General features: G+C 38.2%; 1 protein-coding gene across 14 annotated transcripts in view; it reads left to right on the top strand.

The window, feature by feature from the left end:
- Positions 1-18,445, top strand: part of SYNE1 (spectrin repeat containing nuclear envelope protein 1) — a 311,588-nt gene that overhangs the window by 234,683 nt on the left and 58,460 nt on the right. For all 14 annotated transcript variants that reach the window (XM_074580424.1, XM_074580426.1, XM_074580430.1 and 11 more), the window contains 10 exons: positions 1,716-1,835; positions 3,669-3,869; positions 4,543-4,716; positions 5,140-5,271; positions 8,088-8,284; positions 9,298-9,430; positions 9,836-10,018; positions 11,294-11,443; positions 12,466-12,642; positions 15,238-15,393. In XM_074580424.1, the coding sequence (XP_074436525.1) occupies positions 1,716-1,835; positions 3,669-3,869; positions 4,543-4,716; positions 5,140-5,271; positions 8,088-8,284; positions 9,298-9,430; positions 9,836-10,018; positions 11,294-11,443; positions 12,466-12,642; positions 15,238-15,393 (1,623 nt within the window). The remainder of the gene's footprint in view (positions 1-1,715; positions 1,836-3,668; positions 3,870-4,542; positions 4,717-5,139; positions 5,272-8,087; positions 8,285-9,297; positions 9,431-9,835; positions 10,019-11,293; positions 11,444-12,465; positions 12,643-15,237; positions 15,394-18,445) is intronic.

Here is an 18,445-nt window from a genome sequence, read left to right as displayed (position 1 = left end):
AGTTGCTTTTTATGGGAGAATGTATGTCTTCACATAAAGTATGTGAAAATGAGTACTTCCAAGAGTACACTACACGTGTTTATAAATTTAAAAAAAACCCAAACAACAACAACAACAACAAAAAAAAACCCACAAAAAAAACCCCAACCCAACAAACAAACCAAACACGAAGTGTCTTTCTTATCTCCCCAGGTGACCTAGTTATGCACATACTGGGCAATATTTGAAAGAAAGAAAATTTCAACAAACCAAAAGAAGTCTAAAGTTATGCTAAATTGTTTGGCTATTACACTTTATTAAAAAACCAAAGGCACTTCTTCTGCACTAGTTTATAGTAATATCTTGACTGTTACTAATTTTAATTTAAGGCAATAATTGTTTCTTCTTTATCAGGAGTTGCCTGAGGAATAATTAATTAATAATATGACAAAATACATCATGTTTCCTTGTTTCTGTTTTGCCAATGAGAAAAGTGATTGAAGTACGTTAAGGGTTACTTTCTGTAGATGTTTCTTGTTATCCAAGAGCTACTGTTGTCTGGCTCCAGAAGGTGACTGCGAGGAAGAGACTTATCCTTCAGCTAAACAGAAATACTGGCCTTTATATATCTGATAATCAAATTTTGAAGGAACTTTAATTCATGTATGAGTAAGAGAGCTGGAGGTCTGTGTCTGTCTTTCCTGTCTTCCATGATACGAAACATTGGTGAAAAATTAGCTCCTATATGATTAATTTAACTACCAATTAGGAAAACAACATGGTAATAAAACCAAACTGATTTCTTCTGGACGTCTGCCTTGGCACAAAAAGCATCCAAATTTAAAAGCATTGCTGTTTGTTCAACATGTGACTGGGAAAGCAGAAATAAGGCCCTTAATCAGCCAAGTAGCTTAGCTGCATGAAGTGTAAGTTTAGTGACTGCATTGCTGGGACTCAGGAGTTCTACTCACATATATAGTTTAAACATTTGGATATGCAGTTTCCAAGAAAGGGCCTTAACGAAGGACTATAACCACAGGAGTCCACCTTGTGCTTTTACCTTTGTTATAGCTTGCATGCATTAATTCAGCAGAGACTCCTAGGTTGAAGGACCTTATTTCTTGTAGCTTCCATTGAAAAAGTCAAATTATCACCTGCGTACAGCTGAGAATACCAAACTGTGTGCTTTCATTTGTCATTTTCCAAGTACAAAAGAGGATGTACAAGACCTTTTCCTTGACAGTAATTTTGGCCCTCTCCTAGTCCTGTAAGAGAACTGTGCACAGCTCTGCTGTCATGCATGTCATTTGCTGTGATGGTTGGCTGCTTGGTGCTCAGATATGACATGAATGTGTTAATAAAAAGAATGCTTTAGAAGAAGGTGTTAGAACAACTAATAGTCCTTTTGTGCCTGTACCAACCAATTAAAAGTGTGGAACTTCACAGCAAGGTTTTGTATAAAATTGTTTATGATACTAAAACAGTTTTTTATTAAAAAATAATAATGCCATATTATATTTTACTGTAAGAAACAAGCTTGGCTCTCCCAACTTTGAATTAATACTTTAGAGTGTCCTTTACAATTTCAGCAGACTGAAGGACTGATTAATACTTAGTACTTACTACTGAAATACTGATTAATACTTCAGGCAGGAAATGGAAAAGAACATTACCATATGGCAGCTACAGTACTGTTATTAAACCTTGAAACTAAATGATGTCATTTTCAAATACAGGTCATACTGCAGGCAGAAGAAGGTTTGAAGGAACTAGATACTGGAATCAGTGAACTAAAGAAGCATGTAGACAAGCTACAAATTGACCAACCTTCTATGCAAGAGCTGTCTAAGATCCAGGTATGGTTTGTAAGTTCCATCCTAGGCCTGTCTGGTGATATCAAAGATATTAGTATGCTCCTTTTTATTGTTCATAAGGCAGTTTAGAAAAGCATATTTAAAAGCATTTCTGTGTGTATAAAAGATATTTTCTCCCTGATTCACCTAGTTTTTCTACTTTTGCATGTTCAGATTTTCTAACATATCTATTTTCAATAGTGTTAATCATAAAAGCACACAAAACCACGTTTTCTTTCAGTTCTTGTTGAGTCTCTGTTCTATTTGAACAGATAAGCAAGTAAACATAAATGTCTGCTGAAGGTTGAGCCCTGTTCTCACCAATGTCTCATGGGCTGGCGTTTAGTTCTCACTCACATCCATCATTTAAAAAAAAAAAAAAAAAGGAGGGGGGTGAAGGGGGATAGATAGCTAATGGGACCTAAAACTGGAAATGTTCTGCTTTTAGTAGAATGTCTCCTGTTCCTGCATACTTTCTGTTAGACTTGGTTTTGAACACACCTTAGTAGGGCTCTTATCTTACAGCTCTCTGAAGTAGATACATGTGGGCATTTGGTCCAGAGCTATAACAGGCTGTTGAAACTCCCTTGTGAGCAGTTTGTTGCTGGGGCAGGGGAGTGCTTAAGGAAAGATCAAGAAGAAGGTTTGCGACCGAATTTTACCCTATATAATGACATCATAATAAATTGGAAACAAAGGAAACACCTGAAACCAGACCGTAAACTTATTAAGCCAACAAAACAGTGATCTCAATTAAAAACGAGTGACAAAGAGTTTGTGCAAATGTGTCTTTTACCTATTTCTTTATCCTTTTGGTCATAGAGGTTCCTGCCTTTTCTTTTTTTTTTTTTTTTAACTGTCAGGTTATGTGTAGATGTCCCCCTCCCATTGATTTCAGTTTTTAGAAAAGCCTTCCCTTTGCTGTTTTGACAGTTATGCTTCTCAATTGTGTTTTTAAATCTAGAAAAGCCAGCTGTAGTCTGAAGGTGTGTACTTTGCTGTAGCGTTCAGTGGCTGTAGGGACATTTTGGTTTATTAGTTTCTGAATGTCTTGATCAAAGGTATGGGCTTACCCTCACAGTCGGATGTATGTTCTGAGAATACAATTCTGAAAACCAAAACAAGAAAGTAATCCTGTTCTGGTGAAGAAAAGCATCTGTAGGTTGTTCTCACTTTTATGGTTGAGGTATACAAGATAAGTAATAGCACATGGAAACGAATGGAATTCTTCCTTTTGGCTCATTTTATAATTTGGCAGTACAGACACACTGTGAAATACATACTGCATTTTTTCTACACTTCACTGTTCTATGTAGAGTATATTGCTGTTTTGAGCCTGGTTTGGTTTTTACTACAGGCTGTATGTATTGATTGCTACCAGTAAGCTGCTGGGGTAGGAGAGGGAGACAAATCTGGCTGTGAGATGCCTGTAGTCTGTAGCCGTAATGGAGTCCATCTAACCCCCTGCATTACAAGAAGCAAAATATAAACAACACCTGCAGTGTGCGGTAGCCACACAGTAGTCTGGGTTTTGATGCCTTAAGCCCAGTCACCCAACTCCTTTATTACTGAAAGCGAGCCTTTGGGATTCTGCTAACTTTGTTCCCAAATGCATGCACTTGAAAGAGTTGCAGGTCTTGCTTATTTCTTCTCTCTTTAAATGGTCGGTTGTTAATTTATCAATTAAGTCAGTATATCTGCACAGTCTTTTTGAGCTGGAAATAGATGTTATTCGGCTACTATTCATAGAGGAATACAGAGACAGTAAGGTTGCTGGTAGGAAGGCATGCGTAAGGTGTGAAATAAGAATCACCACTGCTACATTTTGCCTCCAAGGATATGTATGATGAGCTGATGATGATCATTGGATCCAGACGGAGTGACCTGAATCAGAATCTGGCTCTTAAGAGGCAGTATGAACGGGCTTTACAGGACCTGGCTGACCTGTTGGAAACAGGACAAGAAAAGATGGCTGGTGACCAGAAAATGATTGTTGCTTCTAAGGAAGAGGTTCAATCACTACTTGACAAACATAAGGTAAGAAACTGTGACATATTTCAGGACTAATCATGACTGTAAGTTTGTTCACAGAAAATTGCTAACCTTCTGTTCCTAAAGGTTCAGGAGCTTTTCAGAATGGTGGGCCAGTATTAAATTGAGATATATTAAAACTTACTGTATTTCAAATTGGAATCAATGAACTGTTCTGACTGACTAACTTTAAAACACTCTGTTGACAGTGAACCCAGGTAGATCACATTTTCTTCCTCATTCTAATAACAAGTTACTCTTCTTGTCCTGTCATGCTACATAGCAATTTTACCCACTACTCCATTTTTTCGCAGGAGAAAGTTATGTTTGCTAATAGCACCCACAATATATAACATGACTTTTCTACATTTTTTAATTAGGAAGAATTTTTTGGTGTTATATATCTGATTTAAGCTATTTTTGTTTATGGAATGAGAGCTGCGATAGAATTTGTGTGGAAAGAATGACTTCTTTCTTTCTTTAAAAGAAAGATTTTTTTTTGGTTGGATTTTGTGAAATGGTGGTGGAGTGAAAAGTTTACTTAATTCTGTGTCTACAACTACTTGATTGTGCTGCTATTGTCTTAAAATTTTGTTTTAGTGGTAATGAATTGAGTAACAATTACACTTCCTCTTTTCTATTCTCTCTTTACCCTTCCTTTCACACCCAAATTTCTCAGGAATATTTTCAGGGGTTGGAGTCTCATATGATCCTGACGGAAACGCTCTTCAGAAAAATGAGTAGCTTTGCCCTCTTGAAGGAAACTCAGTCACATTCAGACCTAACGACTCAAGCTTCTGCTGTATTAAAGCTGGCTCATAAACGAGGTGTGGAGCTGGAATACATTCTAGAGGTGAGAATTTCTGTGGTCTTTTCTGTACTGCCAGGATATTCTGTAATGTTGGTTTCCTGTGCTTGGACAGAATTGGTGGACATCAGTCCCTTTTGTCATACACACAAGGCACTGGTAGACTACATGTAATCTTTGTGTTTACCTGTTGTGTCCTTCAGGTGACACAAGTTGTGTGCCTCTAAATTTAAAAGAGCTGCTTAGCTTTAGCTGACAATGAGAACATGACAGCTTTATCCATATGTTCTAAATAAAAGCTGAGCTTGAAACAGAGGTGGTGTCTTATTATAGGTTCACCATTTGTACTGTATTTCTGTATGTTCACAACCACATAGCTATAGGATTTCAGACTGAGAAAGCGAGTAATAAAAATTGTAGATACCTAGATCAATATTCACCATATACATGGATAATTTGTGCTTACAGACCTGGATGCGTCTGGATGAAGATTACCAGGAACTTACCAGACAGCTGGAATCTGTCGAAAGTAGCATCCCCATGGTTGGTTTGGTGGAAGAGACGGAGGACAGGCTTACAGAACGGATTATGCTTTTTCAGGTTGGTGCTTTTTAGACATTCTTCATGGAAAGGTTGGACGAAAGGGACCTCTGAAGGTCATCTAGTCCAGACTCCCACTTGAAGCAGGACAATTTCCACGTGCTGGATAAGCCAAGGCACTGAAAACCTCACAAGATGGAGATCACTGGGGACCAATTGCAGTGCTGCATCACCTCCTACTGAAAAAGTTTTCAATAATGCCCAATCGAAACCTTCAGCTTTCAGCTGGTCACCATTGTTCTTCTATTGCGTGGCACTACTGAGGAGCATTCAACACTACAATCTTTTTAATTCTACTTGAAACAGTTATAGGTCTTTTTTAGACTGGCCCTTAGCCTCCTGTTTGTAACTGTAAACCAGGCACGCCTCCCTCAGCCTCTTCTTAAAGGACATGTACTCTAGGTCCCTAAGCATCTTAATAGCTCTGCACCAGATCCTGACTGCTTCCTTCTTCTTGAAATCAGTGGGAAGTGGGAGCAGGGGAGAATCAGGTGCACTAGATGTGGCCTCATCAACACCATGTAGATGGGGATAATAAAATAACTTGTCAGTTGTTCACAGGCCTAATGTAGGCCAGTGCTGTGGTTTGCCTTATTCACAATGTCTTGGTTATGGAAGATGCCAGGTTAAATACACTAGCCATTCCCTTCCTAGCCTGTGTTGAGAAAGAGGATTATTCTGCGCAAGACACAGAATTTGCACTTCTTGTTGAGCCGCCTAAAGTTTCTGCTGCCTCCAAGCTTAAGTTTATCAAAGTGCCTCAGGACTAAATCTTGCATTTTTTCTGTCAGCCACTCTCCCTACATTAGTGTCATCCACAAATTTACTGAGGGAGCGCACTCTGTCATTATTCAGTGAAGGTGTCGAAGATCTTTGGGCTCAAATATCAACAATCCCTGGAGTACTCTGCCCATTATGGTCTGCCAGACAGACATCGAGCCTTTGATCACTAGTGTTTGAGACTGGTAATGCAGCCAGTTTTCAATCCGTGTAACAGTCCATTTATCCAGCCCACATTCTTTCCACTTCCAGAGGAGGGTCCTGGGGGAGAGAGTGTCAAAGGCCATATTGAAGTCAGTCTCATCCGCAGAGACAGTAGTTTCATCCTAAAAGGCTGTCAAGTTAGCCAATCCAGGCTGAATATTCCTGATTACCTTTTGGTCCTTTTTGTCCTTGAAAATGGATTCCAAGAGTATGTGCTCCATGATCTTTCCAGAGAGCAAGGTGAGGCTGAACAACCTGCAGATCCCCAAGTTGACTTCCTCCTTCTCAAATGCAACAAGAACTAGTAGTTTAAATATAGATTTCTGCCACATCCTGTTTTTTCTGTCTGTTCTCAAAATGAGAATTCTGATCTAGTGTTTTGCCTTTGTCTCATTATACACCGGGCACTTTGGTTGAGTTCTTTTCTGTTTTCTTGCTTTGTTTTACAGAAAAATGTCTGCCAAATTTTTCTTGCAAATTGACTTCTTGTCTACTCTGAATTTGTTATGTATATTGTTCTTTTACTGTGCAGCTTTCTGCTTTTTCAATGGTATGAGGAGAACTTAAGCAATCTATTGAGCGTGGGTTTTATTTTGGTTTTGTTTAATGCTGGGCATTGTTTGTGTTGGTCCTGACCCTAGATTAGTTTTCCTATTTTGTTTCTCTTGTCAGTTACATATATTAGGTTATTCAAATCCAGATTCTCAGACTCCGCTATGGCATAATTTTTGATACCTTTTTCTCTTTTCTCTCCCTGTGACCATGGTTAGGTTAAAAATCCGTCATAATTAATTTATGGCTATCTTGGAATTTTTATGCTACTCTCTAGGAGTTATACATTTATTTGTGTATATATGTTATACATACATATGTAAGTACGCACACAGACACACACATATGTAAATATAAAAATTCTGTTAAGTTATTAGAGCTCTATTTATGTGAAAGAGAAAATAAGAAGTGTGATAGAAAGTTTATGTACTCACCATGAGACTGGTAGTTTTGTACACTTTATCTTCAGATTAGTTTCAGCATAACTGAAAAAGGGGAATGCACGTACATTTTGCACTCAAGCTTAGTCAAATATACAGATGTTTTAAAAATCTCTACTATTTGACAAATTCTGCTATCATTATACAGGTATATTTGCCCACAAATACAAATTCTTTACCCATATACAAGTCACCATTTAAATTAAATCTGTCTCTGCTCCCAGTTGGTTTCAAGTTAAAAGTATTAGCAGACTTTCCTTTTTTGGTACCTTTTTTGCTTTCTTTTGCCGTAACAATCAGCTTCTGTTTTCAGGGATTTGGATGGATCAAGAGTGATCTTCTTTGTAGCCATGGATAGCAGGAGGGTAGATCAGTAAAAGAAGAGTTAGATGACCAGAGAACTGAAGATAGGAATTGAAATGGCTGGTGTGGCTACTGTTAATAACTTGGTATTGGACACCTTAAATTTTCGTCGCAGTAGAGTTTTCAGCAGATGGTAGATTAAGTTCTGATACTTTAATCAATTTCTCTCAGAAATGGTTTCTTTTGAAATTGTTCTTTTCAAGTGTAAAATATCTACACCAAGGAGAGGAGTTCATCATAAGAAAGTGTCAATAAACATATTAAAGTGAGGGGTTTTGTGACAGCACATTCAGATTTTGAGCAGGTTACCTACATGATGGTTCTCAGGGAGTTCTAGAGCTGGAGCAGAGGGAAAAATGTGATGTGTTGTGGTGACATTTGATACGCTACAGAATGCGATAAAAGAAAACTAAATATTGAGAAAGTGTGATAGCAGAGACCTGCTCAGCTGTCTAACTGTCTCCTCTGTCATTGCAGCGTCTGCGATCTAACCTGACTGAATACCAACCTAAATTATACCAAGTGCTAGATGATGGGAAAAGGCTCCTTTTTTCTGTTAGCTGCTCAGATCTCGAAAGTCAACTGAACCAACTAGGAGAACACTGGTTAAGTAACTCCAGCAAGGTTAACAAGGAGCTTCACAGGCTGGAGACAATACTGAAGCACTGGACAAGGTAATGCTGATGTACTGGACAGTATAAACTTCTTCACCTGTGCTGTTCAGGTCAAAGTCATTCTTAATCCAGAGCTATTAGATTTGACATTTAAAAGAAATTACTTTGAAATGTATGACATAGTTTGACTACTCTACAATATCCTACTCCTGTTCCATAGAAGTGCGATCATACTCTCCCATTTGCGATAAAATATGTAACAGCTGGTGGGAGGAAGTCAGAAGATATCTTATTCGGATGACTAAGTTAGAAGCCCCATATCCATACAGGTTGATAAGAAAGGATTGTGCTTTGCTAGGTAGCATGAGTAGCCTCAGCGTGTTCTGGCAGGGGCATTGTCACTGCTGGGTTCTTGTAAGTCTGTGTCATTGCATATGTGAAAGGGAACTTTTAGCTGCCTTTAGTAATGTTCATATGTTACTTCTGAAATCAGTTCCCTAAGTGATATACATGCTTTGTCTGTTAGTCATAACATTGCTGGCTTATTGGCTCACTAGCCTTTCAAGAGAGATACATAAAGGGATTGTATGTATAAAGGTTATGTGGAGATACTCTCATTCTGACATCCTATTTGTTGCTTGGCATATGCAATGATAGGGAGATAATTTCTGAAAGAAAACATTAAATTTCCACTCTAAGATAGCTTGTGGTAAAGCTTTTGGAAGATTAAGCTTTCTAATGGAAAGCAAAAACGTGTTTATGTGTGTGAGGTGGGGTGGGGTGCTGTTGCAGCTTACCCAAACCCATTGATAACCTAGTTACCAGTCCTTCATTAAACTTAGTTCTTCCTAAGAGGCAAAAAGAAGGCACTGTTAGAAATTGTGGGTATAATGGCTAACATAAGAGCTTCCTGATACCATGCCTGCCTTTAAAATTAAATCACATTTTTCTGAAATTAATGAAAGAAAGAAAATATTTTTGTTTTAAGTCTGGCATACAGTATCTTCATCTAACACATGGAGGAGGCAAGAAGTGGCGATGACTGCTTTAGTTTTCTTTAAACATCTTTACAGATATCAGAGTGAATCAAGTGAACTGACACATTGGTTACAGTCTGCAAAGGAGCGACTGGAGTTTTGGAGCCAGCAGTCTTTGACAGTTCCTCAGGAACTGGAAACAGTCCGAGACCACCTCAATTCCTTTTTGGTAAGTCATTCTTGGACCTCGGACACCTTTTTCTCTCCAATTATAAATGAACAGTTGAGCAGTCGTATGGTTATACTCTTTCTCATCATTGAAGTAGTGAGTATGGAAAAAAAAAAAATCTGCTTCTGTAGGTGAGCTGTCCTTCAAAAATCTGGTGTGTTTGCACATTCAGCACTCCTTTGCTATATGCAATGATTGTAAAGCTTCGTGATTCTGAAAACAGAAAATGGTTTTATGACTGAAAACAATTTTTGTTCTCACTTGGTCTGAAGTATAGCTGGAAAAAACTAATAGAAAGTACGTCTTTTTAGAGGGAAGGGAGGATATTCTTAGCCTTCTGTGGTAAAGCTTTAAGTACAGTGAACAAGTAGTTGATTATTTCCACAAAAATGATTCTGCTTACAGGAGTTTTCAAAAGAGGTGGATGCTAAATCATCACAGAAGTCTTCTGTCCTGAATACTGGGAACCAGCTCCTCAGGCTGAAGAAGGTGGATACAGCAGCATTGCGTGCGGGATTGTCCCACATTGACAGCCAGTGGACAGAGCTGCTCACACAAATCCCAGCAGTACAAGAGAAATTGCACCAGGTAAAGAAGGCCAGTTATGGCCTTTGATATTCCAGAAAACTCAGGCCATACAGTTGGCACTGCCTTTGAGAGATACTTGCTGCCTTCCTCAATTTATCCATTTGGGGCAAAATGGGAACAACATTACTGCTGTTTCAGTGTGGGAGAGCTTACACTCATGTCCAAATCCTGTCTACCCATTCTGTCTTACACCAATTGGTCTTAATGTCAGACTTTCACAGTTACATTTGTTAAATTTTAACCAAAGAACAGATGAGGGTTTTTTTCAACGGGGTGGTATACTTTTGAATAAAAGGAGTTCACATCACTGTGTCCTGTCAGACTTGGATAGTGGTTTTGTTCAAATTGAATAGACGGGGTCCAAGTCTATGCAAGACAAAATAAATCTAAAGACATTGTGCAAGGTTCCTGCTAGTGTATGTAGGAGCAGGAGGGGTTTGGTTGTGTAGTTTTATTTTTTTCAATGCTGTAATACTGAAGTTAAAGTATTATACTGGTCTAAAAGCTGGCTTAATATTTAGTTGCCAGGAGGTTATCAGTGCAAGTGATTTCTTCGGTTTATAATTTGGAATGCTTTCAGAGACAGTAATGTCATCGTGATTTAGGGCAAGAGAGGAAGGGTAACAAATGTTACCCGAGTCTATTATATTAAACAAAAGTATGTCATTCAGTAGTTCTCTGAACTGTCTTGTAAATATGTATGTCTACTTAAAAATGTCAGAGAATACATTTCTGAGTAACTAAATGTAAGCAAGCACTACAGCATCATGTGTTGAAAGTGAGTCTTAAGAAAAAAACAGGTAGTATTCAAAATCAGCCCTTTTAGAAATCACCACCACAAGAAGAGTTATGTAAAATTATTTTCCATGGGTCAATTCATTATCCATTTACAAGGACAGGAAAAGCATAGCTTAAAGTTGATCTTCTACATGAGCCCGATACAGGATTATGGAATGAGAATGCAGAACCTTTTGGAAGTTAGAAATGGAATCCTTGTTTGTCCAGTTTCTTTGTACAATGAAAAATAGATATAAGAAGCCTTTAATATATTTTCTTATTAGGATGCATGCAGTTATACAATAGATCTCCTATTAAAACCTTTCTTTTTTCTTTTTTTTTAAACTTTTTTTTTTTAATAAACTTCAGGGGTATGCTAGGGATGTAGAATAACATGATAATAAGAGCAGGTAAAGGAAATATTCTATGGTAAGACAAAGCAAGGAATTCTTATCCATATTCTTCACAGCGTGCATTTTAAGTCTGTTATCTCTACAGCTCCAGATGGACAAAATTCCTTCTCGCCATGCTATCACTGAAGTTATGAGCTGGATTTCCCTGATGGAAAATGTCATTCAGCAGGATGAAGAGAACATAAAAAATGTAGTAGGACAGAAAGTCATTCAGGATTACGTCAAGAAGTACAAGGTACTGAGTGGAAATGTTCTTGATTTCCCTTTTGAATTATCACCATTAAATAGGTATACATATGTAAAATATAAGTGATTTAAAGAAAAAAAAACAAACAAATCAAAACTTATATTGTAGAGTGGTTAGAATTGTACACAAGTTAGAATTGGGTAATATTTGGTACTGTTGAAAACAGGCCAAAGTTACTTTTCTTCTACTGTTTAGTTATGTCAGGAATCTAATTTTTAATATACTTACCTTAATTTCCAGATAAATCCAAAGCAATATGTACATGAATAAACCTTATTAGATCTGACTTGCACCCAAAACCACAAAACAATTTGCAAATTACATATACTTTTTTATGATTTCTCTGCATAATATTACCTTCTCCTCAAAGTGTAGCCTGTTCTTGAACGGAAAGTGGCCAGTGATTTACAGATCAAGATAATTTTGATCAATATCTGAAGCAAAAATGAAAGATACCATATCTTGAGATAACTATGGAGGAGTATAGACATAGCAGAATTTCACTTCTTTAACTAGATCAGTAATGCTCTTGTAATAGATTGCACACAGTGACTTTATTCTCAATGGCAGATTTGTTTCACTAGTCTCCTGAAAAATCACTTCTTGGCTATTACACTGTAATGTAAGAATATTTTCCATCTTATCTGTTTTTGTATTAAAAATTTTGAGACTAAACAAAGTAAAAAAAAAAAAAAATACAGTTTCTCTTAGATCTGATCCTTGAGACCAGTATCTACAATTTTATCGATTTATATTTTTGGAGGGGAGGGGAGGTGTTCAGGAGTAGGGGGGAAAGCACTTTCTTTATTCAAAAGGCAGTATTTTGCTGGTTTATTTCTCAATATTTAGGAAAAAATAACAATGTTTTTAATTGCTGTTCAATTGCTAAAAACCTTTTAGCTAAGTAGTGGTAAAGCTGCGATTTGTGAACATTTTTGCTCTTTTTTGCAGGAAAGTAAGAAATTATGGTACTTATGTTTTGGGGGGTTTATTCCCTTCTTTTCTACTAGGGTTTCAAGATAGATTTAAATTGCAAACAGTTGACAGTTGACTTCGTGAACCAATCAGTGCTACAAATTAGCAGCCAGGATGTTGAAAGTAAACGTAGCGACAAAACTGATTTTGCAGAACAGCTTGGAGCAATGAACAGACGTTGGCAAATCCTGCAAGGCCTGATAACGGAAAAGGTAATGAAAAAACCCGGATGCTCTGTAGCGAACTTTCAAAATACATAGAACTATTAAGATAATAAAGGTTGGAATCCTCTACAGGTGATCTAGTCCTACCTCCTTCTCAGCGTTAACTTTACAGTTAGATCAGATTTCCAGGGACTTGCTTAGCTTGGAGTTTTGGAAATCTCCGAGCACAGATTCCACACTCTCTCTGGGCAGTCCATTCCCGTGCTTAAACACTCCTGTGAGGGACAAGTTTTTGCCTTGCTCCCAATTGTGATTTTCCTTTTTGCAACTTGTGACTGATATCTCTCCTCCTTTTACTGCACATCTCCAAGAATAGTCTGCATCTACCTTCTTTATAACTCCCATAAGGAGTGAACAGATCAATGAGATGCTTCCTTTGCCTTTTCCCCAGGCTAAATGAAGTCAGCCTCTCCTTGTATGTCATGTGCTTCAGCTCCCTAATGACCTTAGTGGCCATTCACCAGTTTGTCAATCTCTCCCTTGCACTGGAGGGCCCAAAATAGGTCACACATGTCAAGGAGAAGGAAAGGTCCCTTGACCTGCTGGGTGCACCCTCAATAATCTAACTCAGGATGCAGTTGGCCTTCATCAGCATGAACTCACACTGCTGATTTATTATGTTCAAGTTCTTGCCTACCATAGCCCCTAGGTCCTTTTCTATCCAGCCTGCCGTTAGCCTGTATTGTTGCATGAGGTTATTTTGTCCCAGGTGCAGGACTTTACATTCACTTTACTGAATTTCTTGAGGGTTGATGAGCCTATTCCTCCATCCTGTTGAGGTTTCTCTGAATGGCAGCCCTACTCTCCAGCACATCAGCTATTTCTTCCAAATCAATGCCATCTGTTAATCTGCTGAAAGCACAATCCATCGTGTTGTTCAGTTCTTGATGAAGGTATTAAACGATATCAACCCCAGGACTGACTCTGAAGATCCATCTTGTAAATCACTGCTGGACAGACATCAAAGTGTTCACCACTAACCTTTAAGCCTGGTGACTCTAGTCTGTTCATTCATTCATAGACCTCCCATCTAGCCCAATCCGGACCAATTTAACTACAGCCTCCTCAATTTAACGACAAGGGTACTATTGGATACCATATCAAAAGTCTTCCTAAAGCCACTGTAAACAACATCTACTACTCTCTGCTTGTCCACAGGGTCAGTCATATCATCATAGCAGAGGGAATCAGTTAGGTCAGGCACAATTTGCATTTGGTAAGACCATGCTTGTTCCTCCTCCTTGTTCTTTATGCATGTGGAAATGCCTTCTGGTAGGATTTGCCGTTACAGCCTTTTTCCAATCACCAGCAACTTCCTCCAATCATCATGACCTTTAAAAGGTGATAGACAGCAATCTTGAAATGACGTTGACACTCTAGGATACATCCTGTCAGGTTCTGTGGACTTTTATATGTCCAGCTTACTTAAGTAGCCCCTAATTGTTTCCTCCTCTACCACAGCTAGTACCTCTGTATGACAAAATTTGTTACTTGGCATGAAGACCTGCGAGGCGTGAGAGAGGAGACCTTGTCAGTAAGATCAGGTACACAGTCTGTGTAGCTCAGACTATTCTGTGGTTTCCCATTAGTTGATGATGTACTTGTGAAGAGTAACAAGAAGGGAATTCTGTCCCTCACTAGTTAGTTCCAGCCAAGCTTTTGCTTTCCTAACACCAGCCCTGCATGGCCAGGCCATGCTTCTAGGCCCATTCTTTGTAATACGCTTTCTGTGGATTTGTCATTTTTGTGACTTGAGGAAGTTGTTCTTGAAGATCAACTAGCTTCCTGGACTCCTTCGTGCTTCAGTACAGCTTCCCATGGGATCATGCCCGAGCAAACCAAAGTCTGCTATTCTAAGGATCTTTAGTCTGCTACTTGCTTTCCTTATTTCACTCCTTTCACTCGTAGCTGTCTCATCATCACTGTGGCCAAGACTGATATTGACCTCAAGCAGCTCTAGTTAAGATTACAGCTAATTTAGATGGCTCATTCCCTACAGTGGAATTTGTCTCAAGTAATATGAATGCTTTTTATGGCGGTGCTGCTGTTTTCAAATCCTGCTTTGTTATTTTTTGTTAATTTTCTTTTTTAAGAATAGAAGTGCTATCTCATTTGCCATTCAATAACACCTAGAACAATCAGAAAAATCTAAGTGACTTTAAAGCAGTTAGTTGACAAAGGAGGTAATGTAAATCTTCATCTACTTTACACAGTTATAAGTGAGCAATATGAAATGTATGTTTGTGTGCTTAGTTTTATTTGGGAAGTCCTGAGGTCCTTGATCTCTGAAAAAAAATCCACTTGATAAACATGTTCCACTAAAGTATTAGCTTCTTTCAGCATGTCATAGTATTTTAAGATGTTGTCTCTATATAATTACTTCTGGATAAAGTAAGTTTTTTATTATGAAGGCTTTTACAAATAGCAGATATATCTCAATTTGAATGCATATACTGTTTTTAAATTCTGAAAGCATTGGATTCCAAGAAGGCACTGGTCAGCATTGGTCTTCACTGATTTATTTAATTGACCCAACAATAAAGGTAATTGTACGAGAAACTATATACTCATATTTCTTTGCAGATCCAGCTATTGGAAAGTCTGCAGGAATCATGGACAGAATATGAAAATAATGTGCAATGCCTAAAAACTTGGTTTGAAACCCAAGAGAAGAAGCTGAAACAGCAACAGAAAATTGGAGACCAGGCTTCAGTACAGAATGCTTTGAAAGACTGTCAGGTAATGTGTCCTTATAAATAACAATATTCTCTTTCCGACAGTTAGAAACAACACTTCATAAAGCCATGTGAAATCTTCGTGTCAGTGAAGTCAGTGACAGAACTCCTCTTTACTTCAGTAAAGAGCGAGGGAGAGATTTCATTCCTAGAGTGAAAGCAATAAGAAAGGAGGAAGGAACAGTAATGTTCCAAAGATCTTTAAAAGCAACCAGAGTAATTATTCTTTTTGCATTGTGTATTAAAGCATGGACGTTTCCCAGCATGCCAGGCATACTGGACTAGAAAGGCTGTCAAAAGAATATGTTCCCATTCCTGTTTAGCCAGTCTTATGGAACTTGATGTCATGAACACCACGCTTGACTATTTGGAAACTTGTTTTTTCTGTCTTATCAGTACCTTTCCTCCGCATCCCCCCGCCTTTTTTTTTTTCTTTTACCACCTGTTAATATAACAATGACTATTCATATAGTCATTCAATATAACCTGACTATTCAAAGAAAAATCCTAGATTTGCTAGAATCCAAGGAGGATTTATTCTTTTATACAAAATCCGTTAGGAATCAAATATTTTCAAATATTCAACTATCCAGAGAAGGAAATAGTGCTGGATTCCCTTTTGCTTTCAGAAGACTGAAGGAGAATCATGATTATGAGGGGCAAAGACAGGATGAGGCAAAGCTGAGCTATACATAATGCATAAAAGTTCAGAACCACCTCAGTTTTTCATAAGAAATTTGTACAAGGACTACACAGCGCTGAATAGGGTATCACAGTTTGAACATTTTTCTCAGAATAGCACATATTTAAGTAGTTAGATGCATGCTTCTGGAGCTGTCAGGCTATAGTTCAAGCTTATAGGTGTATAAACAAAATAGATTTTTCTGAATTTCTAAGCAAGGCCTCTACATAGTATCAGGCATCAGGTAAGTTTTGCTCAAAAGTATTTTGTTCTACCAGACACCAAATAATAAATTTCACACCAAATCAAATGTGTAATTAAACTCTGTCAGGACAACTGCATGCCGAAAATCTTGGTGTTCCTCCTTAAAAAGGAGTAAGGAAGCATGCTTATCTTGGCGTGGCTGTCTTTCCTGCATGCATTTAATGAATGGGACAAACATGATGTAGCTTTTAAGTCTTCACAACGAGAACAGCTGGAAATCTATTCAAATGAAATGTATGAGAATTTAATCTATATTCACCAGTGTATTACACCTATCTTTGTTTCTGTAAAAGCAAATAGTTGTTTAGGCCAGATATGTTAGAAGTCAGGTTTTTTCCTAAGTTCTTGACCTAAGTATTCAAACTGGTTGCATTGCTTAGCTTCAGTTCAAGTAGCTTGAATGTTTCAGGACAATAAGCCCATATGACTGAAGCAAGGGTAATTTAGCATAGCCTGACATAATTGGCAGGCTGTGTTTGGCTGGAGTTCAAAGCTGAATCTGATTTATCGCCTTTATGGTTCCTTTTGGTCAGGGAGGTTAGCAAATACACTTGGGGGAGTCACTTAAAAATGCCAAGACTTTGATCAGCGGAGAAACAAATTGTTTAAGAAATAACTGTATCAGGCACTCCCAGGTATCAGGTTCAACTAGTACAAAAGCTGCAGTTTATTTATTAACCAATGTTAATTGCTGCCTAGTGTCATGTTAATAAGTGAAGGCAAGCATTTTTTCCCATCACACATCAGAAACAGTAATGTGTCTTTAATTCAGTTGTGAGTTTAAAATGATGAATAAGAAACCCCTTTTCACAAAGAACCAGTAATATTTGCTCTTCTCGGTGTTTGAAATGTTTGCCTGTGTTACTCTCTGAATTTTGGAGCAATCTTCTACAAACTTAAATGCCTTTTTTAGTATTGAAAACCACTTTTTGGAAAGTCAAATTTACTACGTACAGCTTAGTAGTGTTTGCATTGATGCCAGCTGGTGAAAAAAAAAAAAAAAAGATGTATTACTCCAAGGCTGTAGTCTGAAACAAGGTTATGGCTAGAAGTTTGAAGAAAAGTGAAATAATACTGAAGAAAAGGCTAAGAATAAACACTACAGCAAAAATGCTCTCACATATATGTATATAGACAAAAGAGTGTTGTATGTGTGCAGGGATAAATTCTGTTAATAGCAAGTGTTTGCAAGACAGGTCAGAATTTGGTTCCAAATAGCCTCCCCACTATGTAAAATGTAAAGTCTGTTAAGGCAAGATTCACTTGTTGATGGTGGGCTTTTTGATTCTTAGGGAGAGTAAGACACGGGGTTTCAGTTTGCCCAGAGTTTTGCTGTGTTGTTTTCTTTTCCTGATGATCCATCTCTCTGAGTAAGGAAAGGCTTGCAGAAAATTAAAATATTTCCTGAGATCACAAGATGTACTACTTAATGTAGAGGCATCCCAAGGTTGCTCCTGCCTCACAGTCTGCTTTCCATATCACACTGACTACTTTATCTCCTGACAGGTAAACACAAATTTGAGCTGGCCTGAAGCCTACAAGCCATACTTTCCCCCTCTGCTCAGACTGTTTTTGCGCTACCTGAAGCTACACAGCTGAATGTTACATGCCCAAGCTTCTGCACTTCACCTATTGATAAAACCCGGAAACTTTGAATCAGCATTTCCATGACCAACCTAGGGTCATCGTAAATCAACAACAGTCAGCACTTGCCTGAGGGAGCAAAACAAACCACTAAGAAGTTGTCAATGGCCTCAGTGCTTATTTACTTGGCCTTGTTTTCTTCACTTTTTCCGTGACAACTGTTCATTTTCTTCCCATTTTCTTGGGTTAGTGCGTGGGAACGCTGAGCAGAGCAAAATGCTATCGAGCTCATTAATGCTTCCCAACGGCATGCAACCTTGAGGAGGCAATAAGGAAAATTCCTGCAGTCTGTTGCTTGTTGTCATTGGCTGGACTCCAATGAACTTGTCATCTAGGGGAAGGCTCGCTGTCCTTGGGCAAGGGGCTTTGCTAGGACCTGGCAAGGACCCACTTCATGTGAGGAGGCAAGGCAAATTCGCATCTTTCAGTAGGAAGTAATTTTGTCCTTTTCCTTGGGTGGCAAAAT

Source organism: Larus michahellis, chromosome 3, assembly GCF_964199755.1.
Source record: "Larus michahellis chromosome 3, bLarMic1.1, whole genome shotgun sequence".
NCBI classification, from domain to species: domain Eukaryota; kingdom Metazoa; phylum Chordata; class Aves; order Charadriiformes; family Laridae; genus Larus; species Larus michahellis.
This window is presented reverse-complemented; position numbering and strand designations above follow the sequence as displayed.